The sequence below is a fragment of the Salmo salar genome, chromosome ssa11 (assembly GCF_905237065.1).
Source record: "Salmo salar chromosome ssa11, Ssal_v3.1, whole genome shotgun sequence".
Taxonomy (NCBI): domain Eukaryota; kingdom Metazoa; phylum Chordata; class Actinopteri; order Salmoniformes; family Salmonidae; genus Salmo; species Salmo salar.
The window spans coordinates 32,802,073-32,818,407 of NC_059452.1; the positions used below are offsets into that span (position 1 = coordinate 32,802,073).

Below are 16,335 nucleotides of genomic sequence, written 5' to 3' on the forward strand. Positions count from 1 at the left end.
TATAGACATGCTGTGGTCTATAATGAAGAGTGATATATACATGCTGTGGTCTATAATGAAGAGTGATATAGACATGCTGGGGTCTATAATGAAGAGTGATATAGACGTGCTGTGGTCTATAATGAAGAGAGTGATATAGACATGCTGTGGTCTATAATGAAGAGAGTGATATAGACATGCTGTGGTCTATAATGAAGAGAGTGATATAGACATGCTGGGGTCTATAATGAAGAGTGATATAGAGATGCTGTGGTCTATAATGAAGAGTGATTTAGACATGCTGCGGTCTATAATGAAGAGAGTGATATTGACATGCTGTGGTCTATAATGAAGAGTGATTTAGAGATGCTGTGGTCTATAATGAACAGTGATATAGACATGCTGTGGTCTATAATGAAGAGTGATATAGACATGCTGTGGTCTATAATGAAGAGTGATATAGACATGCTGGGGTCTATAATGAAGAGTGATATAGACATGCTGTGGTCTATAATGAAGAGTGATATAGACATGCTGTGGTCTATAATGAAGAGTGATATATAGACATGCTGTGGTCTATAATGAAGAGTGATATAGACATGCTGTGTTCTATAATGAAGAGTGATATAGACATGCTGTGGTCTATAATGAAGAGTGATATAGACATGCTGTGGTCTATAATGAAGAGTGATATAGACATGCTGGGGTCTATAATGTGTCACCGTTGTGTGATGTGTAAAGAGAGGTCCCCTACCTCCGTCATCAAACATCCACCAGACGTCAATGGTTCCTTTGCCCTGTTTCCTCTGGAACTGAGTGCTGGTGGACACCAGCCTTTCATTCACCACCACTACTTGGGGAGACTGGGGGGTCGTCACTGATGCTGGGGGAGGGGGGAGAGAAAAGAGAACACATTAGCAATGTGTTTAATAATACAGTACAAGTCATTTACCACCATGTACGCTCAGTTCCTATGATCATTTCATCCATCTCTCTGCGCCTCTCTCTCTCTGTCTGTTTCTCTCTCTCGGTCTCCCTCTCTTATCTCTCTTTCTCTCTGTATGTCTCTTATCTCTCCCTCTCTTTTCCACTCCCTCTGTGTGTGTGTGTGTGTGTGTGTGTGTGTGTGTGTGTGTGTGTGTGTGTGTGTGTGTGTGTGTGTGTGTGTGTGTGTGTGTGTGTGTGTGTGTGTGTGTGTGTTGGTGCATGCCCTTGTGCATGTGCGTATGTGTGTGTTTACGTGTGCATGCGTGTGTGTGTGCGTGATCTGGTACCTCTCGAAGTGAGGCCTTGTGTAGATAAGTTCCGTGACTTCCTGAAGATGGATTTCCCCTTATTCTCCTCAGCCAGCTCTTCTTTCTCCAGATCCTTCTGCTCCTGGGCCTCTCTCTCCATCTCCTCTGGAGGGCGGTAGAGAGACACGTTACAACAGGGTTCTACTCATCATTAGTGCACATCGTAGCCAGAGCAAAATGTTCTGCGATGGAAAACCAAAATGAAGAAAACCAAAATGAAGTTTAGCTCGTCCCTCCCTGTTTCAGTCCATTTTCTCCTGGGTTGTCCCAAGTGAATACGACCCATCACCTTAGACCACTGTGTCCCAAACCTCTCCTGGGGGACCACCACAGAGTTTATAAGAAAAAATAAATAATTTAACCTTTATTTAACTAGGCAAATCAGTTAAGAACAAATTCTTATTTATAATGACGGCCTACACCGGCAAAACCCAGATAACGCTGGGCCAATTGTGCGCCGCCCTATGGGAATCCCAATCACGGCCGGTTGTGACACAGCCTGGATTCAAACCCGGGTGTCTGTAGTGACGCCTTAGACTGCTGCGCCACTCGGTAGCCCACATGGTTGTTCTAACCCTGCACTAACACATCCATCAACTAATCCTCAAGCCCTGGAGTGGTTGAATAAGGTGTGTTAGTGCTGGGCTGGAACTAAAGCCAGCAAACCCTGTATCTCTCCAGGACAGGAGTAACTACTAGATTAGTGTATCTATAACTCCTGGGGAGTGTCTCAAATGGCACTCTATTCCCTATATAGTGCACTACTTCTGACTAGGGCCCATAGCCCTGCAGTGGCTCTGTTGGTAACAGCTTATTCAGTAGATGTTATTGCTAGGGGCTGATTAGATATGACCTTCATCTACTGCCTCTGATCTATGGACCAAAGAGCTTTCCTTATCAACTTGATCAGTTTTGTCAATGTTATCAATAGTCATTGTATGATTGGGGTTGTTATATGGAAACAGCCACACAACAAACCATGAGGAGATGATTTGTGGTGTTTTTCTGACAAAGTGGGTGTACTTTAACCAGTACTAAATCTATATAACAGCTCTATTTATATCACAGGCCCCGAGGCTGGAGTATTCTGACTGCTTCTGTTTAATACATTGGTGTGTGTGTGTGTGTGTGTGTGTGTGTGTGTGTGTGTGTGTGTGTGTGTGTGTGTGTGTGTGTGTGTGTGTGTGTGTGTGTGTGTGTGTGTGTGTGTGTGTGTGTGTGTGTGTGTGTGTGTACTCACCCTGAGCCTTTATGATGTGTGAGATGTCCAGTCCCTGGTTCATCCTTAGTACCACGGTTCCGTACTCAAAGTCAAATGCATCGCTAAAAACACACACCCGGCACAGGACACACACTTTAATAACACACAGTTAGCACTTATCTTGGCTTATTTTGTGTGTGTGTTTACACTGAATACTGGGTGGTTGACCATTCTTGATACACATGGGAAACGGTTGAGTGTGAAAAACCCAGCAGCGTTGCAGTTCTTGACACAAACCGGTGCACCTGGCACCTACAACAATACCCCGTTCAAAGGCACTTAAAAGTTTTGTCTTGACCGTTCTCCCTCTGAATGGCACACGTAAAATCCTTGTCTGAATTGTCTCAAGGCTTAAAAATCCTTATTTAACCTGTCTCCTCCCCTTCATCTACACTGATTGAAGTAGATTTAAAAGGTGACATCAATAAGGGATCATAGCTTTCACCTGGATTCACCTGGTCAGTCTACGTCATGGAAAGAACAGGTGTTCCACTCAGTGTATGAGTGTAACTTACTGCAGTATTCCTACATAGCTCTGTACGCCGGCTGTGCCTGCTGTCCTCCAGTCCTTCTTGAAGCCCATCATCAGAATGTTGGGTTTCAGACGACCCAGACCTGATGCCTAGAACAGAGAGGGACAACAGGTTATAGCACACAGGCTGATCCTGAAAGACTTACACTACCTGCATTCATGCAGACCTGGGACAAAACATGGAAAATACTTAGAGCTTTCCTGCCTGGTACAATAAAACCAATGGAATAATCTCCAAACTGCAAACGTCACCCACCCTACATGCTGGTCAACTTAAATCAAGGTCGCGTTTGGAAGTATTTGACATGATATGTATTTGACTCCAAGACCGCATCCCACTCAGAAAGGTTTGAAACCTTCCAAAAAAATTAAGTGTTTCCACTTTCCAGCAATCACAGTCTTTTAATAATGAAAAGTACATTCCAAAACACAGAAGTTGAGAATAGCCTAGTAAACCATACTATAAAGTTCTTAGTTTCACAGCCTGATTAACCTCCCTGATCTCTGAAGAGGTACAGTGCCTTCGGAAAGTATTCCGACCCCTCGACTTTTTCCACATTTTGTTACGTTACAGCCTTATTCTAAAATGGATTAAATAAATATAAAATCCTCAGCAATCTACACAGAATTCCCCATAATGACAGAGCGAAAACAGGTTTTTAGAAACATTTGTGAATGAATAAAATGTAAAAAACAGATACCTTATTTACATAGGTATTCAGACCCTTTGCTATGAGACTCGAAATTGAGCTCAGGTGCATCCTCTCTCCATTGATCATCCGTGAGATGTTTCTAAAATTTGATTGGAGTCCACCTGTGGTAAATTCAATTGATTGGACATGATTTGGAAAGGCACACACCTGTCTATATAAGGTCCCACAGTTGAGTGCATGTCAAAGCAAAAACCAAGCCATGAGGTCGAAGGAATTGTCCCTAGACCTCTGAGACAGGATTGTGTCGAGGCACAGATCTGGGGAAGGTTACCAACATTTCTGCAGCATTGAATGTCCCCAAGAAAACAGTGACCTCCATCATTTTTAAATGGAAGAAGTTTGGAATCACCAACACTCTTCCTAGAGCTGTCCGCCCGGCCAAACTGATCAATCGGGGAGAAGGGCCTTGGTCAGGGAGGTTACCAAGAACCCTATGGTCACTCTGCCAGAGCTCTAGAGTTCCTCTGTGGAGATGGGAGAACCTTCCAGAAGGACGACCATCTCTGCAGCACTCTAGTGTGTTAATCACTGATAGACTATAGTTCTCTTTAATCTGGCTTCTCTTTAGTAAAAGGCTCATGACAGCCCGCTTGGAGTTTGCCAAAGGGCACCTAAAAACTCTCAGAGAATGAGAAACAAGATTCTCTGATCTGATGAAACCAAGATTGAACTCTTTGGCCTGAATGCCTAGCGTCACGTCTGGAGGAAACCTGGCACCATCCCTACGGTGAAGCACGGTGGTGGCAGCATCATGCTGTGGGGATGTTTTTCAGCGGCAGGGACTGGGAGACTGGTCAGGATCGAGGGAAAGATAAACGGAGCAAAGTACAGAGAGATCCTTGATGAAAACCTGCACCAGATTGCTCAGGACCTCAGACTGGGGTGAAGGTTCACCTTCCAATAGGAAAAAGACCCTAAGCACACAGCCAAGACAATGCAGGAATGGCTTCGAGACAAGTCTCTGAATGTCCTTGAGTGGCCCAGCCAGAGCCCGGACTTGAACCAATTGAACATCTCTGGAGAGATATGAAAATAGCTGTGCAGCAACGCTCCCCATCCAACCTGGCAGAGTTTGAGAGGATCTGCAGAGAAGAATGGGAGAAACTCCCTTAACACAGATGTGCCAAGCTTGTAGCGTCATACCCAAGAAGACGCTGTAATCGCTGCCAAAGGTGCTTCAACAAAGTACTGAGTAAAGGGTCTGAATACTTATCTAAATGTAATATTTCAGTTTATTTTTAATAAATTAGCAAACATTTCTAAAAACCTGTTTTTGCTTTGTCATTATTGGGTATTGTGTCTAGATTGACGAGGGGAAAAACTATTTAATCCATTTTAGAATAAGGCTGTAACGTAACAAAATGTGGAAATAGTCTGAATACTGGAAATAGGGGTCTGAATACTTTCCGAAGGCACTGTATTTGTCTGCAGGATCTCATTCACCATTGTGCTAATCACTGATAGACTATAGTTCTCTTTAATCTGGCTTCTCTTTAAAGCTAGCACTCCTCTTGACCACCCACACCACTCAACACAGTCTTATCTCTGTTCCAATGTGATAAAGACAACCATAAATGGACCATAACTCTATCTTCTCCTCTCCCTCCCTCATTAACTAAGACACCAGTTCTCTCTGGGCTGAGCTGGGCTGGACTGAAGGGAGGGAGAAAAGCTGTAGTCAAGACTGGGCTACGCTGCTACGCTGCTCTTGTTTCTTATGCTTTAGCACTCATCTCAGCTAGCATAGCCTGTTGTGGCTTACATGTGAAAATGAAGTAACTTTCATCCCAAAATGTTAGACAACCAACCTAACCTGTCCTCTAGTCTAGTTAACTTTGAACCATGACATGTTGTTGTCATGGTAACAGCTGAATAGTCAGGTTATATAGAAAACAGTTTTAACCTCAAAGTAGAAGTTAAACATTATCAGATAAAATATTGAATTTGGCGTTTACTATTATAGCCCATAGAAACGCATTGAATAAAAATAAGGTTTTGAATTGTCTGTCCTATATCTAGGAGATATTAGAAATATCGTAACTCCATGCTTCTATCCGTTTGTATCGGTTACCTTCAGACGAGTCCCGTGACACCTGTGGGTGTTGTAGCAAAACTGAGAACACCATCGTGTTCGTGAGTCTCCCCTTTCCATAGTAGTTTCCATAGTTTGTAGGGTCTTCGGACCCTACTGACTTTTTCATGAGAAAAATGTTCTCATGGTCTGACAAACACCGCTGTAGCTCGGCCACCTTCCACCGCAGATGCGGAAGGGTGACAGGCCTGCGGTGGATTGAGATGCAGCCCATGCAGAAACTGATATCTCTAGCTTAAACTGATGGATTTTGATGGGGATTTTTTTATTATGTTGCTTAGATTGATGCAATAGACTCTTAAGGATTAACCATTAGGCTTGATATCTCCATAAATTGATTTATTGTACTCATGTAAGAGGCAATAATAAAAGCAGTATAGAAAGCCTTCCTATCAAAGTGTGTGTGTGTGTGTGTGTCTATTATAAATGATTAATCCATGTGTAGGTTCCTGCAGTAGTCATTAACTACCACAGAGTCGTACCCCAGGTGTACCCCATATATGTGTATGGGAGACAATTCTACGCTGATATGTGTATCTATTAGAGGTGATTATATGTCCAGGTAGTAGATGTGGAGGTGTACCTGCAGGAGGTTCTCAGTTCCCTGTCTGAAGGAGTCACAGGCCACTGCAGCGTAGAAGGCTTTTCTCTTCTTCTTATTCAGCCACATCTGGTTCTTCTCCATTCCAGCGTTCACATCTGTCAATGTCTCTGTCCTGGGGCCCTGGGGAGAGATAGGAGGGGATATTATATTATCTCATAGCGCTGTGTGTGTGAAGGAGGAATTGAAGGATGAAGAACTTGGTGACTTTAATAAAATGTCTGTCCTCTTACCACAAAGACTTCACATGTGAGACAGAGTCCATAGTTCTTAGTGAAACAATGAGCCAGGTCCAGGAGGGCCGGTCTGTTTTTAGGTGCTCCTGTCAGCACCATACACTGAGGTCTGAGGAGGGGGGGTAACACACACACAGAGAGCGAGACACACACACACACACACACACACAGAGAGACACACACAGACACAAACACAGGGAGAGAGAGAGACACACACACACACAGAGACATATATACACACACACAAACACAGAGAGAGAGAGACACACACACAGTTAGCTAAATCACATTATCATTAGTCTTCTTAACATTCTACACTTTCAGGTTAGAATGCAGAGCAGTATTGTATCTGTCCCCTTCTTTCAATTTCACCTCTAACCATGAACAGAGTAGGTTTTCCTCCACTTGCCATCCATCAGCATAGTGAGAGGTATAATACCAGTGGCTTCTGTTGGCTCTTACCTGAAGTTCTTAACATGGTCCTCTACTCCGGTCAGTGACAGAGCGTTGTTGACCGCGCTGACAAACGTCACGGCCTGAGTGGACGAGCCCCAGTTCACATCTGAGGACAACAGAACACACTGATGTTAACACTGAACTTAGAGATGCTATGTATATCATATGTAGGAGCTATGTACATCTTATGTCATCCCTATGTACTCCTTCCTTTATCATAGTATTACTTTTGGCCAGCCCAGGCCTCCCATGTGGTAATGTACACTGGTTCTTTGTGTGTGACTGGTTCATATGTATTCTAATGTCACCTTGATGCAAATCAATGTCTGTGTCTCACTTGGCTTCTTGACGGTGACGTAGACATAGAGGAAGATCTCGATTGCGTAGGTGAGGAGAGCAGCCCACCAGTTGATGACAAACATCACACCACAGCAGAGCACCGCTCCAAACAGAGACAGCCACATGTTGTAGTACCTGTACGCTGGCCTCCAGCCTACACAGGGGAGAGATCACAGGAGACAACAGTTAGAGAGTTAGAGAGAGAGTTAGAGAGAGAGAGAGATTTAGAGAGAGAGAGTGAGAGAGAGAGTACCTGGGGACTTGGCGTATGAAGCGTGGAAGCAGGAGAAGTTGATGAGGGCGTACGATGCCAGGAAGAAGTTGGAGATGATGGGAGCGATGACGTTCAGATCAGCTACACACACACACACACACACACACACACACACACACACACACACACACACACACACACACACACACACACACACACACACACACACAGAGAGAGAAAGAGAGAGAGACACACACACAAACACACAGAGAGAGAGACACACACAAACACACAGAGAGAGAGAGACACACACAAACACACACAGAGAGAGAGACACACAAACACACAGAGAGACACACAAACACACAGAGAGAGAGACACACATACACACAAACACACACAGAGAGAGAGACACACACAGAGAGAGAGACACACACACAGAGAGAGAGACACACACGCAGAGAGAGAGACACACACACAAACACAGAGAGAGAGAGACACACACAGAGAGACACACACAAACACACAGAGAGAGAGACACACACAAACACACACAGAGACACACACACAGAGAGAGAGAGACACACACAAACACAGAGAGACACACACAAACACACACAGAGACACACACACAAACACACACACAGAGAGAGAGAGACACAACACAGATTCACTTGAGTTGTTTGTGACATTACCAATATTAAACTAATTGGCGACTGTGGTTTATCTTAAATGTGTGTAGTGACCTCACTCACCGATGATTATGAAGGCGACAGCGATGATGAAGGTCAGAACGTAGCCTCTGATTGGCTCGTTGTTCTTGCCGTGTCCCTTGGCGAAGAACTTCAGTGCAGTGTAGATGTTGTCTTTACACAGAGCCTGAGAGGAGGAAGAGGAGGAGGAGGAGGAAGAGGTGGGGGGCGAGAAGGAGCAGGAAGAGAAGGGTGGATGAAGAGGTGGGGGAGGAGGGAGAGAGAGGTAGAGGAGGGAGGAGTGGGAGTTAGCTGATTGTAACATAGTTTGACAGTTGTTGTCATCTGGCTAGAAGGAACATGAAAAAGAGAACCGCCGGTCACAAGGTGGGGCTCTGTTTCACTCATCATAGACCTTGTAGTAGCACCTGGAACCCTCAGAGCTGAGGAATGAGGATCAAGTGAGCAGACAGGTGATAGACAGTAGTAGTGTGACTGACCTGGAAGACTTTGGGTGCGCTGACGAGGGAGGCGAGGGCAGAGGAGAGGGTGGCAGAGAAGGTTCCTGCTGTGATGAGAGGACCGAACCCTGACACCATGGTCATCACCTGGGGAGGAGGAGACACAGGGGCCGTTTACTTTCACCGGACTGTGTGTGTGCGTGTGTGTGTGTGTGTGTGTGTGTGTGTTGTGGTTTTGTTGTGTGTTGTAGTGAGTGTTCCATTTCTGTGTTGTTGTACTGAATGTGTAACTGTGTTGTTTGATTGTTGTTACATTATGGTTGTTGTTGTTGTTGTACCTGGAAGTTGTTCATGGAGCCAAACTTGCAGCTGTTGACATCACAGGAGGAGAAGTTCCATCCCTGCTCACAGGCAGCAGTGTTGGTACCATTACACAACATGTCCATCCCTGTGGCAATGGTGTCGTTGATGTTTCCTGTTGCATCACGCACCACCGTGGCAGCTGCTCAATTAGAAAACAGAACAGACACAACATTTAGGGAGGGTTTCGTGTGTGCGTGTGTGTGCGTGCGCGTGCGTGCAATCCTTACAGACACAGAGGGCGACTCCCAGGTATGTGACTCCAGTGATGAGGATGGCCAGCAGGGTTCCTTTAGGGAGAGCATCCTGGGGATCCTGCAGGAGAACCAGAGATATAGACACCATCGTTAACAACAGCAGAAGTGATAGCTGGAGGAAACAGTTATACTGATATAACGTGGTTTGGGTCTATGGGATCATTATTCTCTGTTGTTTAAAATGAAGGTGCCTGTTCACAGACACAATAAAGAGTATTTCTCTCTCTCTTTCGCCATCCACCTCTCTCTCTCTTAATCTCCCCTTCACCCTCTCTTTCCTCTCCAGTGTTGGGGAAGCTACTCTGAAAATATAGTTTACCAAGCTACCAATGACTTCACACAGGAAGAAGTTGTGCTACAGTAAAGCTACCCTAAAGAGAAATATACAGTAGTTTATAAAGCTACCCTAAAGAGAAATATACAGTAGTTTATAAAGCTACCCTAAAGAGAAATATACAGTCGTTTATAAAGCTACTTTGAAAAAGTATTTCACTACATCCAAACTACTTCGTGAAAATAATCATATCTGAAATGTCATAATATAATGTTAAGAAACATGACTACAAGAACACATTGCTCTGGAGTCAGATGTTAACAGTGAACTGAGATCTGTGTGGTCAGGCAGAGGAAAATAGTGGGTCATTTGTGAAATAGTCATTTTTTTGCCCTTCATACCTTCAGGTCTCCAGAGATGTTAGCTCCGGCCAGGATACCCGTGGCAGCAGGGAAGAAGATGGCGAACACAGAGAAGAACGTCTCTCCATCTCGGAAGTCCGGCGGTAAGTTCTCCATAAATATTTTGGCTGTGGGGGAGAAAGAGAAGAGAATAGATGTGGATGAGAAGGGTGTCTCTGTGTCAAACTGGTGTTTCTGTCTTTGTGTGTCATTTGACAGAGAATAGAAAAGTACATGAACTGACCATGTGACCTGAGCAGGACAAACTCAGGGCTCTACTCATGAAAGTAATATAGCTTGATTATAAATGTGAGCATTATAAAGGTTATATATTTGATGAATTCCTCTATCTATATGAAGGAAACCTCTGTTGTTGCCTCACCGTCATAGTTAAAGAATCCTTTGGACTTCTTGTCGGTGGAGGCTGGGATGCCGGTTCCTACGAAGACGTTGGCGATGGCAACCAGGAGGATGATCAGTAGACCGATCTGAGCCTGAAGAGACAGGACATCAACAGGTTAGTCTGGGTTACAAAGCTTCCATATGAAACTAGAGGACAGTTACAAGGTCACACCATTCCTCTCCAACAGTTGAAGAGGACAAACCGACTGTGATACAGAACTGAACACACACTGATCTCAGTTACGATCAATATCAGACATGGAATTGAACGATGTCAAGTTGATATCAGTTGATACATTTTCTGCTAGAAACATGGGGATTTGAACCATACTGTATGTGGATCTGTCTCTAGTGCAGTGCAGCATAGTGAGAGTAACATAATGTAGTGTAGTGTATGTGTTGTATATTATATAATGCAGTGGTGTAGTATAATGTAGCGTTGAGTAGTGTATTATAATGTAGCTTAGCGAAGTATAATGTAGTGTAGCGTAGTATAGTGTAGCGTAGTATAGTGTAGTGTAGCATAGTACAATGTAGTGTAGCGTAGTGTAGTGTAGCATAGCATAGTGTAGTATAATGTAGTGTAGTGTAGCATAATGTGGTATAATGTTGTGTAGAATAATATAGTGTAGTATAATGTAATGTAGAGTAGAGTAGCGTAGTGTAATTTAATGTAGCGTAGGGTAGTGTAGTGTAGTATAATGTAATGTAGTGTAGCATAATGTAATGTAGCGTAGAGTAGTATAATGTAATGTAGTATAATGTAATGTAGCGTAGAGTAGGATAATGTAATGTAGAGGTAGCGTAGCGTAGAGTAGTATAATGTAATGTAGCGAAGAGTAGTATAATTTAATGTAGAGTAGTGTAATGTAGCGTAGAGTGGTATATTGTAATGTAGAGTAGTATAATGTAATGTAGCGTAGAGTAGTGTAATGTAGCGTAGAGTAGTATAATGTAATGTAGCGTAGCATAGAGTAGTATAATGTAATGTAGAGTAGTATAATGTAATGTAGCGTAGATTAGAGTAGTATAATGTAATGTAGCGTAGCGTAGTATAATGTAATGTAGCATAGAGCGTAGAGTAGTGTAATGTATCGTAGAGTAGTATAATGTAATGTAGCGTAGAATAGAATAATGTAATGTAGAGTAGTATAATGTAATGTAGAGTAGTGTAATTTAGCGTAGAGTAATGTAATGTAGCGTAGAGTAGTATAATGTAATATAGCATAATGTCATTTAGCGTAGAGTAGTGTAATGTAATGGAGCGTAGAGTAGAGTAGTGTAATGTAGCGTGGAATTGTATACTGTAATGTAGCGTAAAGTAGTATAATGTCATTGTAGCGTAGAGTAGTGTAATGTAATGTAGCGTAGAGTAGAGTAGTGTAATGTAGCGTGGAATTGTATACTGTAATGTAGCGTAAAGTAGTATAATGTAGTGTAGCGTAGAGTAGTATAATGTAATGTAGCATAGAGTAGCGTAGAGTTGTATAATGTAGTGAAGAGTAGTATAATGTAATGTTGCGTAGAGTAGTATAATGTAATGTTGCGTAGAGTAGTATAATGTAATGTTGCGTAGAGTAGTATAATGTAGTGTAGCGTAGAGTAGTATAATGTAATGTAGCATAAAGTAGTATAATGTAATGTAGCGTAGAGTAGTATAATTTAGCATAGTTTAGTATAAGGTAATGTAGCATAGAGTAGCATAGAGTAGTATAATGTAATGAAGTGTAGATTAGCATAGAGTTGCGTAGAGTAGTATAATGTAGTGTAGCGTAGAGCAGTATAATGTAATGTAGAGTAGAGTAGTGTAATGTAGAGTAGTATAATGTAATGTCGCGTAGAGTAGTATAATGTAATGTTGAGTAGAGTAGTATAATGTAGCGTAGAGTAGTAAAATGTTATGTAGAGTAGAGTAGTGTAATTTAGCGTAGAATAGTATAATGTAATGTAGCGTAGAGTAGCTTAGAGTAGTATAATGTAATGTAGCGTAGAGTAGTATAATGTAATGTAGCTTAGAGTAGTATAATGTAATGTAGCATAGAGTAGTATAATATAATGTAGCGTAGCGTAGAGTAGTATAATGTAATGAAGCGTAGATTAGCATAGAGTTGCGTAGAGTAGTATACTGTAATGTAGCGTAGAGTAGTATAATGTAGTGTAGCGTAGAGTAGTATAATGTAATGTAGCGTAGAGTTGTGTAATGTAGCGTAGAGTAGTATACTGTAATGTAGAGTAGCGTAGAGTAGTATAATATAATGTAGCGTAGAGTTGTATAATGTAGCGTAGAGTAGTATAATGTAATGTAGAGTAGTATAATTTAGCGTAGAGTAGTATAAGGTAATGTATCGTAGAGTAGTGTAGAGTAGTATAGTGTAACGTAGCGTAGAGTAGTATAATGTAATGTAGCGTAGAGTAGTGTGATGTAGAGTAGTATACTGTAATGTAGCGTAGAGTAGAGTAGTGTAATGTAGCTTAGAGTAGCATACTGTAATGTAGAGTTGTGTAATGAAGCTTAGAGTAGTATAATGTAATGTAGAGTAGTATAATGTAAGGTAGCGTAGAGTAGTATAATGTAATGTAGAGTAGAATAGTGTAATGTAGAGTAGTATAATGTAATGTAGCATAGAGTAGTATAATGTAATGGAGCATAGAGTAGTTTCATGTAATGTAGAGTAGTGTATTTTAGCATAGAGTAGTATACTGTAATGTAGAGTAGAGTAGTATAATGTAATGTAGCATAGAATAGTATAATGTAATGTAGAGTAGTGTAATGTAGCGTAGAGTAGTATACTGTAATGTAGAGTAGTGTAATGTAGCGTAGTATAATGTAATGTAGCGTAGTGTAATGTAGCGTAGTATAATGTAATGTAGCGTAGTGTAGTATAATGTAGTGTAGTTTAGTATAGTGTTGTATAATGTAGTGTTGTGTAATGTAGTGTTGTATAATGTAGTATGATGTCGTGTTGTTTATTTCAGTGTAGTTTAATGTAGTGTAGTATAATGTAATGTAGCATAGTCTAGTATAATGTAGTATAATGTAGTGTTGTATAGTGTAGTGTAGTTTAATGTAGTGTAGTATAATGTAATGTAGCGTAGTGTTGCTTAGCGTTGTGTAGTATCTCACCTTGGCCTCCCACTCCATCCCGGCCACTGAGATCCCCAGCAGCAGTACCACCGAGATACAGCCAATGATCCTGATGTCATTCAGCTCATCTATCATGATGGCATCGTTTTCCTGTAGAGGAAAGGAGGGGGAGAGAGAGGTGGAGAGAGAGATGCACAGGGAAAGGTAGAGAGAGGGGGGAAAGGGAGAGAGGGACCACTGTCAGTGATCTGACACACACACACACACAGACACAGACACACACACACACACACACACACACACACACACACACACACACACACACACACACACACACACAGATGTTACGTACCTTGAGTAGGTCCACCACAGTCTCTGCAAAGCCCACCACGTACATCGCCACGGCAACAGCGTTAGCGAAGGCGAAGATGAGACCGATGGAACCGCCAAACTCTGGTCCCAGACTACGTGATATCAGGTAGTACGCCCCTCCTGGAAACCAATCAGTCAATCATCTCAATCAATCAATCAATCAATCAATCAATCAATCAGTCATTCTTCATTCCTATACTTGTACATACAGTGGACACAGAGCAGGTAGGGAGCGGGGATAATAACATTCCTATACTTGTACATACAGTGGACACAGAGCAGGTAGGGAGCGGGGATAATAACATTCCTATACTTGTACATACAGTGGACACAGAGCAGGTAGGGAGCGGGGATAATAACATTCCTATACTTGTACATACAGTGGACACAGAGCAGGTAGGGAGCGGGGATAATAACATTCCTATACTTGTACATACAGTGGACACAGAGCAGGTAGGGAGTGGGGATAATAATATTCCTATACTTGTACATACAGTGGACACAGAGCAGGTAGGGAGCGGGGATAATAACATTCCTATACTTGTACATACAGTGGACACAGAGCAGGTAGGGAGCGGGGATAATAACATTCCTATACTTGTACATACAGTGGACAGAGAGCAGGTAGGGAGTGGGGATAATAATATTCCTATACTTGTACATACAGTGGACACAGAGCAGGTAGGGAGCGGGGATAATAACATTCCTATACTTGTACATACAGTGGACACAGAGCAGGTAGGGAGCGGGGATAATAACATTCCTATACTTGTACATACAGTGGACACAGAGCAGGTAGGGAGCGGGGATAATAACATTCCTATACTTGTACATACAGTGGACACAGAGCAGGTAGGGAGTGGGGATAATAACATTCCTATACTTGTACATACAGTGGACACAGAGCAGGTAGGGAGCGGGGATAATAACATTCCTATACTTGTACATACAGTGGACACAGAGCAGGTAGGGAGTGGGGATAATAACATTCCTATACTTGTACATACAGTGGACACAGAGCAGGTAGGGAGCGGGGATAATAACATTCCTATACTTGTACATACAGTGGACACAGAGCAGGTAGGGAGTGGGGATAATAACATTCCTATACTTGTACATACAGTGGACACAGAGCAGGTAGGGAGTGGGGATAATAACATTCCTATACTTGTACATACAGTGGACACAGAGCAGGTAGGGAGCGGGGATAATAACATTCCTATACTTGTACATACAGTGGACACAGAGCAGGTAGGGAGCGGGGATAATAACATTCCTATACTTGTACATACAGTGGACACAGAGCAGGTAGGGAGCGGGGATAATAACATTCCTATACTTGTACATACAGTGGACACAGAGCAGGTAGGGAGCGGGGATAATAACATTCCTATACTTGTACATACAGTGGACACAGAGCAGGTAGGGAGTGGGGATAATAACATTCCTATACTTGTACATACAGTGGACACAGAGCAGGTAGGGAGCGGGGATAATAACATTCCTATACTTGTACATACAGTGGACACAGAGCAGGTAGGGAGCGGGGATAATAACATTCCTATACTTGTACATACAGTGGACACAGAGCAGGTAGGGAGCGGGGATAATAACATTCCTATACTTGTACATACAGTGGACACAGAGCAGGTAGGGAGTGGGGATAATAATATTCCTATACTTGTACATACAGTGGACACAGAGCAGGTAGGGAGCGGGGATAATAACATTCCTATACTTGTACATACAGTGGACAGTCATTGAGAACAACCTTAGAGCTCTCCTTGTTCTTTCCAACATTGTCTCATGTTGATAATGTGTTGATCTCCTGTATAAAGCCTCACTACTGTTATTTTACTGCTGCTCTTTAATTATTTGTTATTTTTCTTCTTTTTTTTTTTATTACTTATCTGTTTTTTTTACTTAGCACTTATTTTTTTCAAAACTGCATTGTTGGTTAAGGACTTGTAAGTAAGCATTTCACTGTAAGGTCTACCTACACCTGTTGTATTCGGCGCATGTGACAAATAACATTTGATTTGATTTGGTTGACTCACCTCCTCGTACCACTCCATTGGTGCAGATAGCAGACATGGAGAGACCTGTGACAGTGGTCACCACACAGCTCAGAGCAATGACCACAATGCCCAGACCTAAAACAGAAAATACCAGTTAATCCAACTCACCCCTGCTCAGGCCATTTACAGTCTGTCTACATGTGATAGCATACAATGCTTTCCAAAGTTTGAATTCCACGCTGAAATGTCTTTCTTTTCTTCTTAAAGATGGTCCTCCAGCAATTTTGGAACTTGT

At 42.4% G+C, this 16,335-nt stretch overlaps 1 protein-coding gene across 1 annotated transcript in view; it reads right to left on the bottom strand.

Annotated features, from left to right (window-relative positions):
* Window positions 1-16,335, bottom strand: part of slc12a1 (solute carrier family 12 member 1) — a 114,006-nt gene that overhangs the window by 83,705 nt on the left and 13,966 nt on the right. Inside the window, exons 4-21 of the mRNA XM_045689383.1 lie at window positions 16,080-16,175; window positions 14,003-14,142; window positions 13,690-13,800; window positions 10,546-10,657; window positions 10,164-10,291; window positions 9,462-9,546; window positions 9,210-9,373; window positions 8,911-9,018; window positions 8,474-8,597; window positions 7,758-7,859; window positions 7,503-7,658; window positions 7,172-7,271; window positions 6,707-6,818; window positions 6,456-6,596; window positions 3,051-3,157; window positions 2,515-2,597; window positions 1,254-1,379; window positions 734-862 (exon numbers count right to left, since the gene is read on the bottom strand). Coding sequence (XP_045545339.1) covers window positions 734-862; window positions 1,254-1,379; window positions 2,515-2,597; window positions 3,051-3,157; window positions 6,456-6,596; window positions 6,707-6,818; window positions 7,172-7,271; window positions 7,503-7,658; window positions 7,758-7,859; window positions 8,474-8,597; window positions 8,911-9,018; window positions 9,210-9,373; window positions 9,462-9,546; window positions 10,164-10,291; window positions 10,546-10,657; window positions 13,690-13,800; window positions 14,003-14,142; window positions 16,080-16,175 — 2,124 coding nt within the window. The remainder of the gene's footprint in view (window positions 1-733; window positions 863-1,253; window positions 1,380-2,514; window positions 2,598-3,050; window positions 3,158-6,455; window positions 6,597-6,706; window positions 6,819-7,171; window positions 7,272-7,502; window positions 7,659-7,757; window positions 7,860-8,473; window positions 8,598-8,910; window positions 9,019-9,209; window positions 9,374-9,461; window positions 9,547-10,163; window positions 10,292-10,545; window positions 10,658-13,689; window positions 13,801-14,002; window positions 14,143-16,079; window positions 16,176-16,335) is intronic.